The sequence below is a fragment of the Pinus tabuliformis genome, chromosome 1_2 (assembly GCF_031772625.1).
Source record: "Pinus tabuliformis cultivar Carrire ecotype Pingquan chromosome 1_2, CPIR1, whole genome shotgun sequence".
NCBI lineage: Eukaryota > Viridiplantae > Streptophyta > Pinopsida > Pinales > Pinaceae > Pinus > Pinus tabuliformis.
In genome coordinates, this window is record NC_142298.1 from 1007802613 (window position 1) to 1007817605 (window position 14993).

General features: G+C 30.7%; 1 protein-coding gene across 1 annotated transcript in view; it reads left to right on the forward strand.

The window, feature by feature from the left end:
- Positions 1–14192: 14192 nt before the first annotated feature.
- The window catches only part of LOC149209499 (tubby-like F-box protein 3), a 51842-nt gene continuing 51041 nt past the window's right edge, over positions 14193–14993 (forward strand). The window contains exon 1 of the mRNA XM_089396380.1: positions 14193–14867. Within this exon, the coding sequence (XP_089252506.1) occupies positions 14499–14867 (369 nt within the window). The 5' untranslated portion in view covers positions 14193–14498. The remainder of the gene's footprint in view (positions 14868–14993) is intronic.

Consider the following 14993-nt stretch of genomic DNA (forward strand, 5'->3'; position numbering starts at 1 on the left):
TGGTGCGTGGAAGATGCACTTATGCATGATGCTAAAAAACGAGTTTTCTCCCTTAAATTCAACAACCGAAAGAAGGAATGCTCTAACAAAACAAATAATGAGTTGCCTAATGTTGAGGCAACATAGACCCCAATTAAAAGAGAATTGTTAATTGGGGGTCACTATCAAGTGTTAAAAGGTTCACTCTTACCATCCAATAATCACTGCCTATTGGAATATTGCTTGTGATAATAACATGATAGGTACTAAGCACCCTTTGTATGCAACAATGATGTAAGACCAACAGACAGATGCACTAACCCTGCCTATCTCTCTTTCTTCTTCCTACACAAGTTGCGTTGTCCTATTCGGGGTATCTAACCCACTTGATCTTCCATTTTCTTCTTCCTAATCATCCCCTTCATCTATTGTATATGGAGTATTATCATTCTCTTATAGTCATTCTAGGTTAGCTTCATCTATTATATTAGCATTCAAATTACGTGATGATGCACCTTTTGTTATAAGAACTATTGTTAGCATCCATGGGATCCAAAGTGTTTTGGTGTGCACCAATGAACTCTAAGTCTGGACTTGATTGTAGAATATTGCTATAACTTCTAGCTTGGACAAACTTACCTTCTTGAATTACCTCTATGTCATCACATCATCTTTCATCTTGATGTGTTATTACAATCCTTGTCATGACCTTTCAACGTGTGTAAATAATAGGGTACTTGGGTTGCTACAAGGGTCATCGAATGAATCTTATTTTAATGCTTGAAGAGGCTTCTCCAAAGGCCTTTGTCAATAAGTAGCCTCGTCTAAGGCATGATTATAGTGCCACAAATACTATTCTTCTAAGGTTTTGTCAAATTATGTGACATGAGCCTCTATGATCTTAAATGCTAAAACCATTAAATGCAGAATAGATTACAAGCATGAGATAGCAAAATGAGATGTTGTAAACCTATAAGAGGTGCTTTTGGATAATTGAACATGTGAACAAACATTTTCCTCAAGCCTATTTTACTCTCGAGCATATGAATTGGCCCAATAATTAAAGGCAACACTATTATACAATACAATTCCAATTATGATCATACAACTACTATGTTGATGAATAAAGTTAAAGTTGCATCCTGGAGAGTGAAAATTAAGGTACAACATAAATGTCTATAAAAATCCTCAAACTCTAAGACGGTTACAAGAACATGAACCAACATGATTCTAAATGGATAAAAGAAACCTACATCGTGAAAGTATAACCTTCCCTAATATTCGATGAAAACTAAGAGATTAAAATGTTTGACCCATTCAAAAACACAAACCTAACGTGTAGAACTTTTAAAAGCATAAAATAACCCAAAATTTAATGTTAGACCAAAATTTTAGATGATATTTTAACAACTACAACATAACTATAACCAACTAATTTATTAATTAATCTAATTCTACCGCATGTTCTTATAATTATTTTATTATATTAAATGTGAGAAATGTGATCCATGTATTCTTCTATGCAAATATTAAAATGAAGCTAACAATCTTGATTTAATAACATTATAATCAACGATATTACTAATCAATCTAACCATGTACATGTTTTTTAATTATTCTATTCTATTAAATGAGAATGATTTGAAAATTATACTTATAAAATATAGCATTTCTCATATTTATCAATGAGATTTGAACTTTGTATTTATTTAATTAAAAATAAATATTTTATTTATTACTTATGGGTAATTTTTGAAGGGTTAAAATAATAGATTTGAACTTAAAGTAAGATAATTTATATATTGTTTTATATTAAGTAATAAAAAGAAGTTGTTGTTTATTTTGTTTTTGCTTATGAATTTGATATTTAAATAAATTGTAATTTTGAACTAAATTATGATGATTAATAAAAAAATTATGTATATGGATGTTTATTTATGATTTTATTTAATTAGTTTAATTATTTATTCAAGATAGGTTATGAATTAAACGTCGAAATAAAAATGATTATTCTGGAATTATTTCTTAATCTTCACTCATCAAAATTCTATCATAGAATTCTTCAAACATAAATTGTAACCCTGTACGGAAGGAATACTTGGAACGAGTGTTGTTTACTAGGAAAAACCAAAATTAAAATTGAGAGAAGGTTCATTGATCTGTTATTATGTAGGCCTTCACTCTACCTTTACTCTATATCTTAATGATGAGTCTTGTTTGTGACTCAAAACGTCAAAATAAAAATGACTAGTGTGGAATTATCTCTGAATCCTCACTCATTAAAAATCTACCACAAAAGTCTTCAAACAAAAAATGTAACCCTGTACGTAAGGGATACTTGGAATGAGTGTCGTTTACTCGAAAAAATCAAAATTAAAATTGAGAGAAGGTCCGCTGATATTTTATTATGTCGTCATTCACTCTACCTTTACTCTATATCTCGATGATGAGTCATGTTTGTGACTCGAAACGTCAAAATAAAAATTACTACCGTGGAATTATCTTTGAATCCTCACTCATTAAAACTCTACCACAGAAATCTTCAAGCAAAATTTGTAACCCTATATGGAAGGAATACCTGGAATGAGTGTCGTTTATTCGAAAAAACCAAAATTTAAACTGAGAGAAGGCTTGTTGATCTTTTATTATGTCGACCTTCACTCTACCTTTACTCTATATCTTGATGATGATTCATGTTTGTGACTCGAAACGTCGAAATAAAAATGACTGTTGTGGAGTTATCTATGAATCCTCACTCATTAAAACTTTACCAGAAAAATCTTCAAACAAAAATTGTAACCCTATATGGAAGGGATACCTGGAATGAGTGTCATTTACTCAGAAAAGACCAAAATTAAAATTGACAGAAGGTTCGTTGATCTTTTATTATGTCGGCCTTCACTCTACCTTTCCTCTATATCTTGATGATGAGTCTATTTGTGACTTGAAACGTTGAAATAAAAAATGACTACTGTGGAATTATTTTGAATCCTCACTCATTAAAACTCTACCACATAAATATTCAAACAGAATTTGTATCTCTATACGGAAGGGATACCTCGAATGGGTGTTGTTTAATTGAAAAACCCAAAATTAAAATTAAGAAAAGGTATGTTGATATTTTATATTGTCAGCCTTCACTTTACCTTTACTCTATATCTTAATGTTGAGTCCTGTTTGTGACTCAAAATGTCGAAATAAAAATGAGTGCCGTGGAATTATATCTGAATCCTCAATCATTAAGCCATAAATCATAAAGTCAATAAATTCTCTCAATGTTACGAACTACTAAATCTAGATAATATAGAAAATAAATAAAGTAGTTAAAATGAGTCAAAAACATTAATATAAATGTAAACCATATTCAAATGGCATAATATAGAAAAGAAATAAAATAGTTAAAAATGAGTTAAAAAAACATTAATATAAATGTAAGCCATATCCAAATGTCATAAAAAGTTGGTGAAAATTTTGATTTTAATGTATTAATATAGAGAAGAATTATATAAATTCTCATTTATTAAGAAAAAACATTTATTTATGCCAAATAAAATTTAAATAATTAAAAATATATATTAATTTATGAAATTATAATTAGAAGTCATAAACCATAATTTCCAATAAAATATTAAGAAATATGGTTTATTTGTTTGTGTTTTTAAATATGAAAAATAATGTTAAAAGAACCTCATTTAGCACATGTATTGGAGTTTCGTAGAGCTAATTTTTCGTCTAAGGGGTACCATTAGTTTTAACCCTAAAATAATTTCTTGTTGGCAGAATCTTCTTCAAAAACTTTCTAATAACATCTCTAACTCGACATTTTGGACCCTGAATTTTGTTGGGCAATTGATTCTAACTAAATCGGTTTTACAGGTTGTTCCAATATATCAGATGTCGGCCATGCTGATTCCTAAAGCAATTTGTTTTAAACTTAGGTTGTTGTGGCGAGGCTTTCTTTTCAAGGTTCTAATAAGGCAATGTGATGGTCTTTAGTGGATTAGGAAATGTGGGTGAAACCAAAATTATCTGGGGGCTTAGGTCTACGTTATCCTGAAGTGTTAAGTGAGATTTTTGGAGCGAAATTATGGTGGAGATGGGTGGCAGGAGGAAATGAACTATGGAAGAGAACATGGATGAGGAAATATGACTTAATCTCAGCTGGTTCAAGTTTGTGGACATGGGCACAAGAAAACAGGGTGGTAGTGCAGAAGCACACTTTTTGGGAAATCAAGAAAGGTGATTCGACGTTGTTCTAGGACAAAGCTTGGCAACAATTACCTTGTTTGAATGAAGATGATAATATTCATCTTTTGAAAATCATTCAAATGAATCACGGAGCAGTACAAGTCTATGATTATTGACAACCAAATTTGGCTTCTACGTTATGGAGGAAATGGAAGGATAAACTGGATTGGCCTTCCTCTTTGCAAGAGCTGTGTTGGGAGGTTTTTGAACAGAATTTATGGAAACAAAGGATTACATTCTCTCCAGAAAGGGATATTATGAGATGGTGTATGAGCCCATGTGGTACTTTTACTTTGAAACAAGCTTATGAAGTTTTAGTGTGTCACCCACTTCTGGCTAAGGATGTTATCTGACATAAGGTATGGTCTGGAGTCCATTGGCCAAAAATCATTCTCTTTCTCTAGTTGGATGGAAAGCGCAAGCTTCTTACTTGGGATCAGAAAAGAAATAAAGGTTACAAAGTCCCATTTATATGCTTTCTTTGCTTTCAGGATGAAGATAATATGGATCATCTCCTTCTTCCCATCCATTTGTGGTGGATGTATGGTCTATACTCGCCTTTCTATTTGGAATTTCGAACAATGGAATTATTTGAAATTCAAGAACCCTATAGTTAACAGGGCCTCGATTCTAGTGAAAGGATTTACCTTATTGACTTTATGGAAGGAAAGGAACAACATAATTTTTTGAGAGAAGAGAAGAACCGATATAATGCTTGGAGAGATGATCTTGTCCAACACTAGATAAACTCTTCTTGTTATATCATGGTCCAATGAAGATTGGAAGGTTGATGGTGATTAGATAAGGATTATGCAAAAAATGAACTTAGACAAGCAGATAGTTACTTTAAAAGCAAAATCGATCATGGATTTACAAGTCTCCTCGAAAGACTCATTCCTTCCTCCTCCTAGAGACTTCATTAAACTTAACTTCGATAATGCTTCCAAAGATAATCCTAGTTTAGCTAGCTTTGGTGGAGTATTTTGTGATAATAACTCTTCGAATCCGGGAGTTTCTACTCAGAACTGTGGGGTTGCAAGTAATAATATGGCTAAGCCTATGGCTTTGGAGAAAGGTATTCAAATTGTTGTCAGGGGGGTTTAAATTTCTATAGATGAGGATGATTCTTTGATTACGGTTCAATGTGTTCAAAAACTTTTGAATGGTCAACCTCCAAGGAAGACTGTGAAGAGCTGGAGGTTGGAGGGGATTGTGGAAACTATAAATGGTTTGCTCAATAAATTAGAATATGTGGTAGTTCAACATACTAAAACAAGAGGCAATAAAGTGGTTGATTTTTTGGCAAATTTGGGTTGCAGACTTAGGGATTTGGATTTGGATGAGCAATGGCCATCTACTAGACTAGAAGATGAACAAGATGCTATTCAAAGTTTATTGGAAGCAAATAGGAGAATCCTCAATAGGGGTGCTAATACAACTCCTTTGGTGGATTTGGAAACAGAGTCAAATGAACAATTGGTTCATCTTCAGGCGGGCAAGGTAGGCGATGGGTAATGTTGATGCATAAGAATGTGTGCTAGTGTGGGATTTTAAAGGAGGCTGTAAGGTCATGGCAGAATATGGTTTTACGTTTGATGCGAGGGGAGGTGAGGATCGTCCCTCGACCTCCATTGGAGGTTTCTTCCAGCTCATAATTGGCATTGGGTGGTGTACTCTTTGGTGTATGTTACATTGGTTAATTTATAGGCAAATAAAGGTGTTTGAGAATCAAGGGTGGAAAATATATGCTTGGTGGGATCTTTGGTGGGTGTTCCTTCTGTTTTGAAGTGCAAGCAAGCTGGGGATTACAAATTTCATGAGGGAATTATGTTGTTGGTGTTGTTCTAGTGGTGGGTACTCATTTGGTGTCCATAAGAGTTTAAATAAATTTTTCTTGATCTTGGTAAGTCCTCACTGGTATGGTTGAGCTCATTATAGAATTGTTGTTCTTAATTCATATATGGGGTTTATTGGTTCAATGTTTTAAGTTTAGGTCTGGACATGAGAGGATCTTATATTTGTTCCTTGCTTTCCTGATTTTTGGAGTCAATTATTGAATATTCTTGTGATTCAGGTGTTGTATTTTTTGCCGTGATGGACCTTAGTGTTAATTTGGGCATTCAGGTATTCGTCTTTGGGTCTGGTTTGGGTGGTGTCAGTAATTCTAAATAGTAATTTTTGGCTGGCTTTTACTTTGAGGCTAGCCCAAATTAGTTATTGTTTTAGGGGTTCAAAAGTGTTTATGCTCAGTTACGAGTTTGCAGTGTAGTGAATTGGACAATCTTCTGGGCTTTGGACCTCTGGAATAGTCTTTTGGTGATGACATAATTGTTTTCAGGTCTAGTTTCGAAGGTCTCCCTTATTGTCCATCGTCCAACTTTATCAATAGAGACATGTCCAGTCATTGCCCTCTATGTTTATTTGTAGTTGTTGGCATGGCTTCTAGACAAAATATGAGTAGATAGAGAGGGGTTGGAGGTCACATAGGGCACAGAATAGGTCTCCGTTTTGCTTATGATTTCATGGATTCAACCTTTGGTGTCGTTCCTTTGCAAGTGAGGAAGGAGATTTTAATTCCGGAAAATAAGGAGGTAGGGGACCGTATTTATTTGTCTGATTTATAATTGGTTGGGGAGGAGGAGAAATGGCTACCATCTCTTGGAAGATATAGAAGGACGAGGCTGCATTTTATGAGTTCTTTAGCCTAGAATCAACAATTGTCTACCCTGTTACATCTCATTTTCCTAGACAAGCACGAACATAACTACAATATTTTTTCTTCCTTAGAAGATATTAAACGGATGCTTCGAAGCTTGAGGGTTTGTTTGGATAATGTTGATTCTTGGCTATTGTGGATGGAAAAACTTCTTCGTCAGGGACTTTGTTCCTAGAGATTTAACTGATCCTCCACCGGATAATGTCTAGACTCTTGCTGTGATTTCGTCCAATAAAGACCTAGATGGTGGGACCAAGTAATTTGGAATTTCAATCTTTTGATGATCTGAGTTTATGTGGTCATCTACTTGGGCTGTTTGTTTGTTGCATCCTATCTTAGGTGATGTGGATGGTGAAGTGATTTCTTGGTTTTGGTTGTTTTTTGTTGGTACTTTTACGCTGATAAACTCATGATGCACAAAGTTACAGTTGTTTTGTGGTATGTAAATGGTTTTGATGCATCTGCAAAATACCTTCTCATGCAAATTTTGTTGTTGTGTAAGGGGTATCCTCTTAGAGATTTAATTTGGCTATGGGAGCAAGGCCTTTTAAAGATTACTTAATGTAATGTTTCAATATTAGGGACATATCACTAATAGTTGTTATGTTTGTCAACTTTTGTTTTCATATTGTGCATTTACTTAAGTTTGCTATAGTCATGCTGGGACCATGGTGTTTTTAATCCAACACCTTAACTTTTTTGTATTTGTTAATGAGATTATTAATCATTTATTGATATTGTCATTTTAAATTTAGTTCACTATTAAAAATTTTTAAGACTTCACTTAAACCTTTATGTTTCATATAAAACTTGGTTTTTAAAATAAAATGCAAAACCTATATATTTAAAAAAATATATATAAAATGATATAAGTTTCAAATCTTTCCTATTTTTTAAAATAAAAATTTACACAATATTAATATTAATATTAAATTATAAACATTCATATAATATCCGTATTAAACCAAAATTTATAGTTATCGACAATTAAGGATAATCACACATTAATCAAGCCAGCTTTTTAAAACGTGCCAGGCTAAATGGAAAGAAAACTTGTGAACCTTACGCTAAAATCCTTCACGTCAACATCCTTCACGTCAACATTTAGATAGCGACACCTCTCATGAAACTCTCAACAAGCCTTTTGACTTTTTGTATACATTATCATATATTTGTTTAATTTAATTTATTGTTGTCCACTAGCTGTCAAGGTTGGCTCATGGTATGATTGAGGATAGTATGTAGTGATGACGATGAAAATTTACATTTAATTATAAATAATTTATTTAAATAGAATTATAATTTTTTAATGATATATTTAATTTTTAATAAATAAATTTATTTATTTTTCGATAAAAGAAATTTGGATTAGTCATATTAGTTTCAAATCATTTAATGTGGTTCATTTTCATGATAAAGATATGACAAAGATGTGATGGTTAATAAATTCATACAAATAGTTTGATTTTAATTTATATATTGATATATTTGTTTATAGCATGAGTGGGTCTAATGGTTAAGAGCATGTCTTTCCTATTAAGAGGTCACAGGTTCAAAACCAGAGGGGGTAGATTATGTATGCCTTCGTAGACTTAGCATAGAAATTCTCATTCTCCAAAGCCTCACTTCCATAAACAAAAGTAAAGTTGTTAATTTTATTAAGATTATTTTAAAATAACCATTTTTTAAAGTTTTATCGTTAAAATTGTAATTAATTAGGAGAATAATAATTATTTTTATTAAGATTATTTTAAAATAACCATTTTTTAAGTTTTATCGTTAAAATTGTGATTAATTAGGAGAATAATAATTTATGACAAAATTCTTTACATATTTGTTGAAATAAAAAATTTGAACTGTAAAATTTACATAATTCAAATATTATAGATTTTTTAAAGCATTGAATTTATTTATATATTCCAAAATTATAATTTCTAGAAAAATAAAATAAAAAAATAATATGATTCATACCAAAAAGTAAAGTTGTTATTTTTATTAAAATTATTTTAAAATAACCATTTTTTAAAGTTTATCGTTAAAATTGTAATTAATTAGGAGAATAATTATTTTTTTTATTAAGATTATTTTAAAATAACCATTTTTTAAAGTTTTATCGTTAAAATTGTGATTAATTAGGAGAATAATAATTTATGAGAAAATTTCTATAAGATTTGAAAAAAAATTTCTTTACATATTTGTTGAAATAAAAAATTTGAACTATAAAATTTACATAATTCAAATATTATAGATTTTTTAAGGCATTGAATTTATTTATATATTCCAAAACTATAATTTCTAGAAAAATAAAATAAAAAAATAACATGATTCATACCAAAAAAATTAAAACCCAAAAAATTCCATTAAAAAATTCAAAAACATATATAAATTTATTTATTAGAAAATATATTATCCATTTATTAATTTACTCTTTCATTTGTAATTTAACTTTATTTATTTATATATATATATATATTATTATATTATATTATTTATTATTTGACATTATTTTATTAATTCCATCCATATAATTTGATCATGTTTTATACCCTATATATTTGTCTCGATGTCTGCAATTCAAGTTATCGACGATATTGAGAAGGATGGATTGGTTGTTATGGTTTTGTTTGGTATACTCTCTTTTGTTTTGATTCAATGATGTTTCGGTATGAGATATTCTAAATAATATACCATTTTATTTAATGATGAAAACGTTAATATTATTAAGTTAATTATAATTTCAAATTGTTAATTATTTAAATTAATCTAAATATTAAATTAATTAATTAATATTTATAATTTTACTAAAATTTTATATTATTATATTTTAAAATTAATTTAAATACTAAATTAATTAATATTTATATTTTAATTAAAATAATTTATTATAATATTTTAAAAATTAATTTAAATTTCAAATTAATTATATTAATGTTTTTAATAAAATAAAATAATATATTATTATATTTTTACAATCAATTTAAATATTTATAAAAGCAAATTCATAAAAAAGTTTGAGAAAAATTGTAAGGATGATTATAAATAATTAATATGGATTTCTCGAAAATATAATAAAAGTAAGATTAATTTATTTATTTATTAAACAAAGTTTTTTTGGTAGAAATCACATGAGAGAATTTTTTGACTCACGTCTTTGAACCAACAAGTGTGGTTCATCATAAGGACTAGGTAGGTGAAGACGCAGACCATGGCAAAGACTTAAATAGAGAGCAATGTAAAGACATAATTTCCAACAAGTGTGGTTCATCATAAGGACCAGGTGAAGAGGCAGACCATGGAAAAAGCTTAAATAGAGAGCAATGTAGAGACATAATTTCAAGTAATGGCTATATTTGAACAATAATGTTTAAATTATAATATTAATTTATTAATATATTAAAAACAATTATTATTAAGTAACAGCTCTATTAAATGGCTAGTTTTTGAAAAAATATATTTAAATAATGATATTATTTCATTAATTTATTAAAAATATTAATAGGTAATGACTATATTAAACGGCGAGTTTTTGAAAAATAATATTTAAATTAATTTATTAAAACCAAATAAATTAATCTGTAAAAGACCCAGTGGACCCCAAGAATATGAAGGGTGTTTACATTATCCAATGCTCTTGTGGGACTCCCTACATTGGTGAGACTAGTCACTCGATCAATCAAAGGATTCGTGAGCATGCTACTGACATCAAGCATGGCAGGACCCGCTCCTCTGCTTTGGCGGAGCATGCAGATAAATCTAAGCATCACATCTGCATTGAGGAGGCCTTGATGTTAGCACTCGCTCCTCTGCTTTGACGAAGCATGCAGATAAATCTAAGCATCACATCTGCATTGAGTAGGCCTTGGTGTCAGCACCCGCTCCTCTGCTTTGGTGGAGCATGCAGATAAATCTAAGCATCACTTCTGCATTGAGGAGGCCCAAGTCGTTACTAAGGTTAGTCATTTCCATCACTTCTGCATTGAGGAGGCCCAAGTCGTTACTAAGGTTAGTCATTTCCATCATCGTAAATTGAGGGAGGCCCTAGAAATTGAAAAAGGACCAAATAATTTGAATAGAGATGATGGTTGGAATATTAGTAGAAGTTGGATCCCTATCTTGTCCTCCTAGTTTTTTAGGCTTATTTATTTATTTATTTAATTAATAATTTATTATCTATGTAGGTATTGACATCCTTTTCATAGTATTTCTTGTTGATTTATTCTTCATTAGAGTTTATTTTCTTGATCATTCATGTTTTTTTATGTATTTTATTATCTTATTCGTTCTTAACTCGTTTTAGTATTTTTGTTATTTGTTTAATGGGTCTGAGCCCCATATTTTATTGTTGACCCCGTTTTATTTATTGATTATATATATGTGTGTGTTTATATATATATATATATATATATATATATATATATTGACTTGTGCACATTTTTGTTTTATTTTATTTATTTTTCCATTAATTATTTTTATTTTATTTTATTTCCATTAGTTATTTTATTTATCAAATGATTTTGTCTCGATTACGGTTTTCACTCGTTTTTATAATTTTTGACTCCCCTCTTTTAAAGTTTGACTTTGATTATTTATTTATTCATTTTAAAAACTAGCTGTTTAATATAGTGGTTATTTATTAATATTTGTTTTTAATAAATTAATAAACTAATATCACAATTTAAATATTATTTTTCAAAAACTAGCCGTTTAATATAGCCGTTACATATTAATATTTTAATAAAGTAATATCATTATTTAAATATTGTTTTTCAAGAACTAATAATATTTGGTTTTAATAAATTAATTTAAATATTATTTTTCAAAAACTAGCCATTTAATATAGCGGTTGCTTATTAATATTTTTAATAAATTAATGAAATAATATCATTATTTAAATAATTTTTTTTTTCCCAAAAACTAGCATATAGCCGTTGCTTAATAATATTTGTTTTTAATATATTAATAAGTTAATATTATAATTTAAACGTTATTGTTCAAATATAGCCATTACTTGAAATTATGTCTCTACATTGCTCTCTATTTAAGTTTTTGCCATGGTTTGCCTATTTAAGTTTTTGCCATGGTTTGCCTCTTCACCTGGTCCCGATGATGAACCACACTTGTTGGTTCGAAACGCGTCAACCAAAAAATTCTCTCATGTGATTTCTACCGAAAGACTTTGTTTAATTCATTATGGATCACAAAAGCTTGAATACAGATTTTTTTTTTTTTAGTTGAAATGTAAAGATTCATTTTAATTTTGGATCTACCAAGTGTCAAGAGTAATCAAATCTCTTTTTACTTTAAAAGATGTTTGTTCCCTCTTAGATAAAGAGATTTGATCTCTCTCGACACTTAATAGATCTAGAGTTAAGATGGATCTAGGTTAGTTTAATCCCCTTTAAATAGGCTATATTCCGTATAGTCATTTTTATTTTTATTTTTATATGGTTATTTTTATTTTGTTATTTTATTTTGACCCAATTAAAATGTTTATATTCCATTACATTAATATATTTTTTTGAGAAATCTTTTCGGTAAAATCACATTGACTTTGTTGACCTTTTCGAACCACCAAATGTGGTTCATCATCGAGGCTATGGATCACAAAAGCTTGAATTCAAAGAATAATATATTTATTTATTTTTATTTTTATGTAATTTGACTTAATCAAAATGTTAAACATTACGTTACAACATCTCTACTATATTGGTCTGGAGAGCGCCTTTCGACACAATGATTGAAAAACACCAATAATTAATCATGACTTTTTTAGCAGAATCCTCATGCAATAAAATCTTCAGAGGTGAGGCTCAAAAGGGCCTACAAGATGTCCATTGTGTTGTGATAATTAAGAGTCAGTGACAAAACTATTCATGGATTGTGTTTTTTCGCAGGCGGTGTGGAAACAATCTTGTTTGAGGAGACCTTCACGGGGACGTGGTCGAGTAGGTTGTTGGGGAATGCCCATAGAGTGGACAAAAACCCCAACCTTGGAGCATCATTCTAGCCTTCCAGGATTGGTCTCGTGACATATTTGGTTACATCAAAATATAATCATCTTTGGTAGTTATGTCCCAAATATACGATAAGTAGTGCACAAAACAAAAACAATAATGAAGGAATTCAACACAAAAGGCTTAAAGAAGAAGAACCAAATTCCTATTGGGCCCAGGATAGATACTTCAAGGGTTTGGGCTTTCTTTGATGGAGCCAAAAGTCATGTCAAGGTTGTATGTGAAGCATAAGCTACATTTCACCTAAACAACCATCATACTTTCCTTCTTAGCTTAGGGATGGGGCTTGTAACTAATAATAAAGTAGAATTAATTGGGCTTTGACCTGTCCTTGACTTTGGAATGTCCAGGCAGGTAAAGCGCTTACAAATCTTTAGCGATTCTTGAATGGTTGTTTATTGGTCCTTGGGGATCAATACATTACAGAGTTTGGTCCTAAATCCTTGGCAACAAAGGATTTGCAAATTACAAGATTTTTTAAGGAGTGGGAGGTATCACACATCCATAGGGAACAAAAAGTTGATGTAGATATAAGATCAAATGAAGCATTACTCTAGCCTGCAAGACATTTAGTGATTACAAAAAATGTTGTTGATGTCCTTAGAGTGTATGCCAACAACATTTTCTAAAACCGAAGCTATTGTAACCACTAGGACCTTCCTTATTTTTATGTTTAACTATTTTATGTTCTAGATGGTTAGAATACCATAATTCTTGATAAACTTATCCAAATGTTATAATAGATCAATATTTTGTACACTTTAATGTAATAGTAAATATGCCGGTATTTGTTTTTTTTCTTCATAATATTAAAAATTAAATATTTTATTATTAATTTAAAATTTATAATAAAAATTAAATTATAATGATTACAAAATATAAATATTTATATGAATTTCTCAGTATTAAAATTTAAATATTTAATATTGCTGTAATCTTTATTGATTTAATTTTTATGGAAAAATCATAAATAATAAGAATGCAATAATCAAAGTGTTAGAGAATATAAATATTAAATCATTTTTTTGGACCCACGTTGAAAATGTATATGCTAATTCAATTTACTTAAAATTGTAGGTGCACAATAACCCTAGAGCCGCCTTGGTGGAACCATAACCCTAGCGGGATTAATTTGGGGTGCTCGTTAATCAGAATTGGGGGGTTTAGAGAGGAACTCAAACGTGGTTTTCTAATTGGCGGGTTTTTTCGACACCACTGGTGGTTTTCTAACTGGCGGTTTTTTTTGGAAACCACAATTGACACAGATCGTCTACCTAATGGCTTTAACGGCGGAAAACGAGGTTTTTGTAAGGTCTGCCATGGCGATTCCAGTACCTCAAAATGGATGGAATCTGTACAGAAATAGCCTCTAGCGACGGCAGAGTCGTCAGAGATTCCTCTATTGGGTATCCTAAAATCTCGAAATCCAGCCGCTTTGTTAAGAATTCGGCCATGAACGGCCGCCTGTAGCGCAGAACCAGGGTTTCAACGAGGCCGGCAGTGCTATTTTTGTTATTTTTATCATTTCTAACATCATTACTATGACCGTGAAAAACATTTTTCAGGACATGAAAGGCAGTATCGGGAGCATCTCCAGGCGGAGCTTTGAAGTAAAGTTCCTTAGATCTCGTTCACAGAGTGCTGTGGACGATTTACATTATAAAAGCAATGCGAATAATAAGAATAATAGTAATAATGGAGGCTTGCAGTGCAGTTTGTGGGCGAATATGCCCCCTGAGTTGATAAGAGATGTTATTCAGAGAATTGAGGAGAGCGAGAGCAGTTGGCCTTGCAGGAAGAGTGTGGTGGCATGTGCTGGGGTTTGTATGACATGGAGGCAAATTACAAAGGAGCTTGTTCCGACACCTGAGCTGTTTGGGAAGCTTACCTTCCCCATTTCTTTGAAGCAGGTGGGTACCCTTTGTTATTAGAAATTAATTTTAAAATTCTGGTTTTCAATTCTTAGCATAGGGATTCATATGTTTCACTGCATTGCATTATGTGTGGGTTAAATTCTCTCTGATTCACGAAAGCCT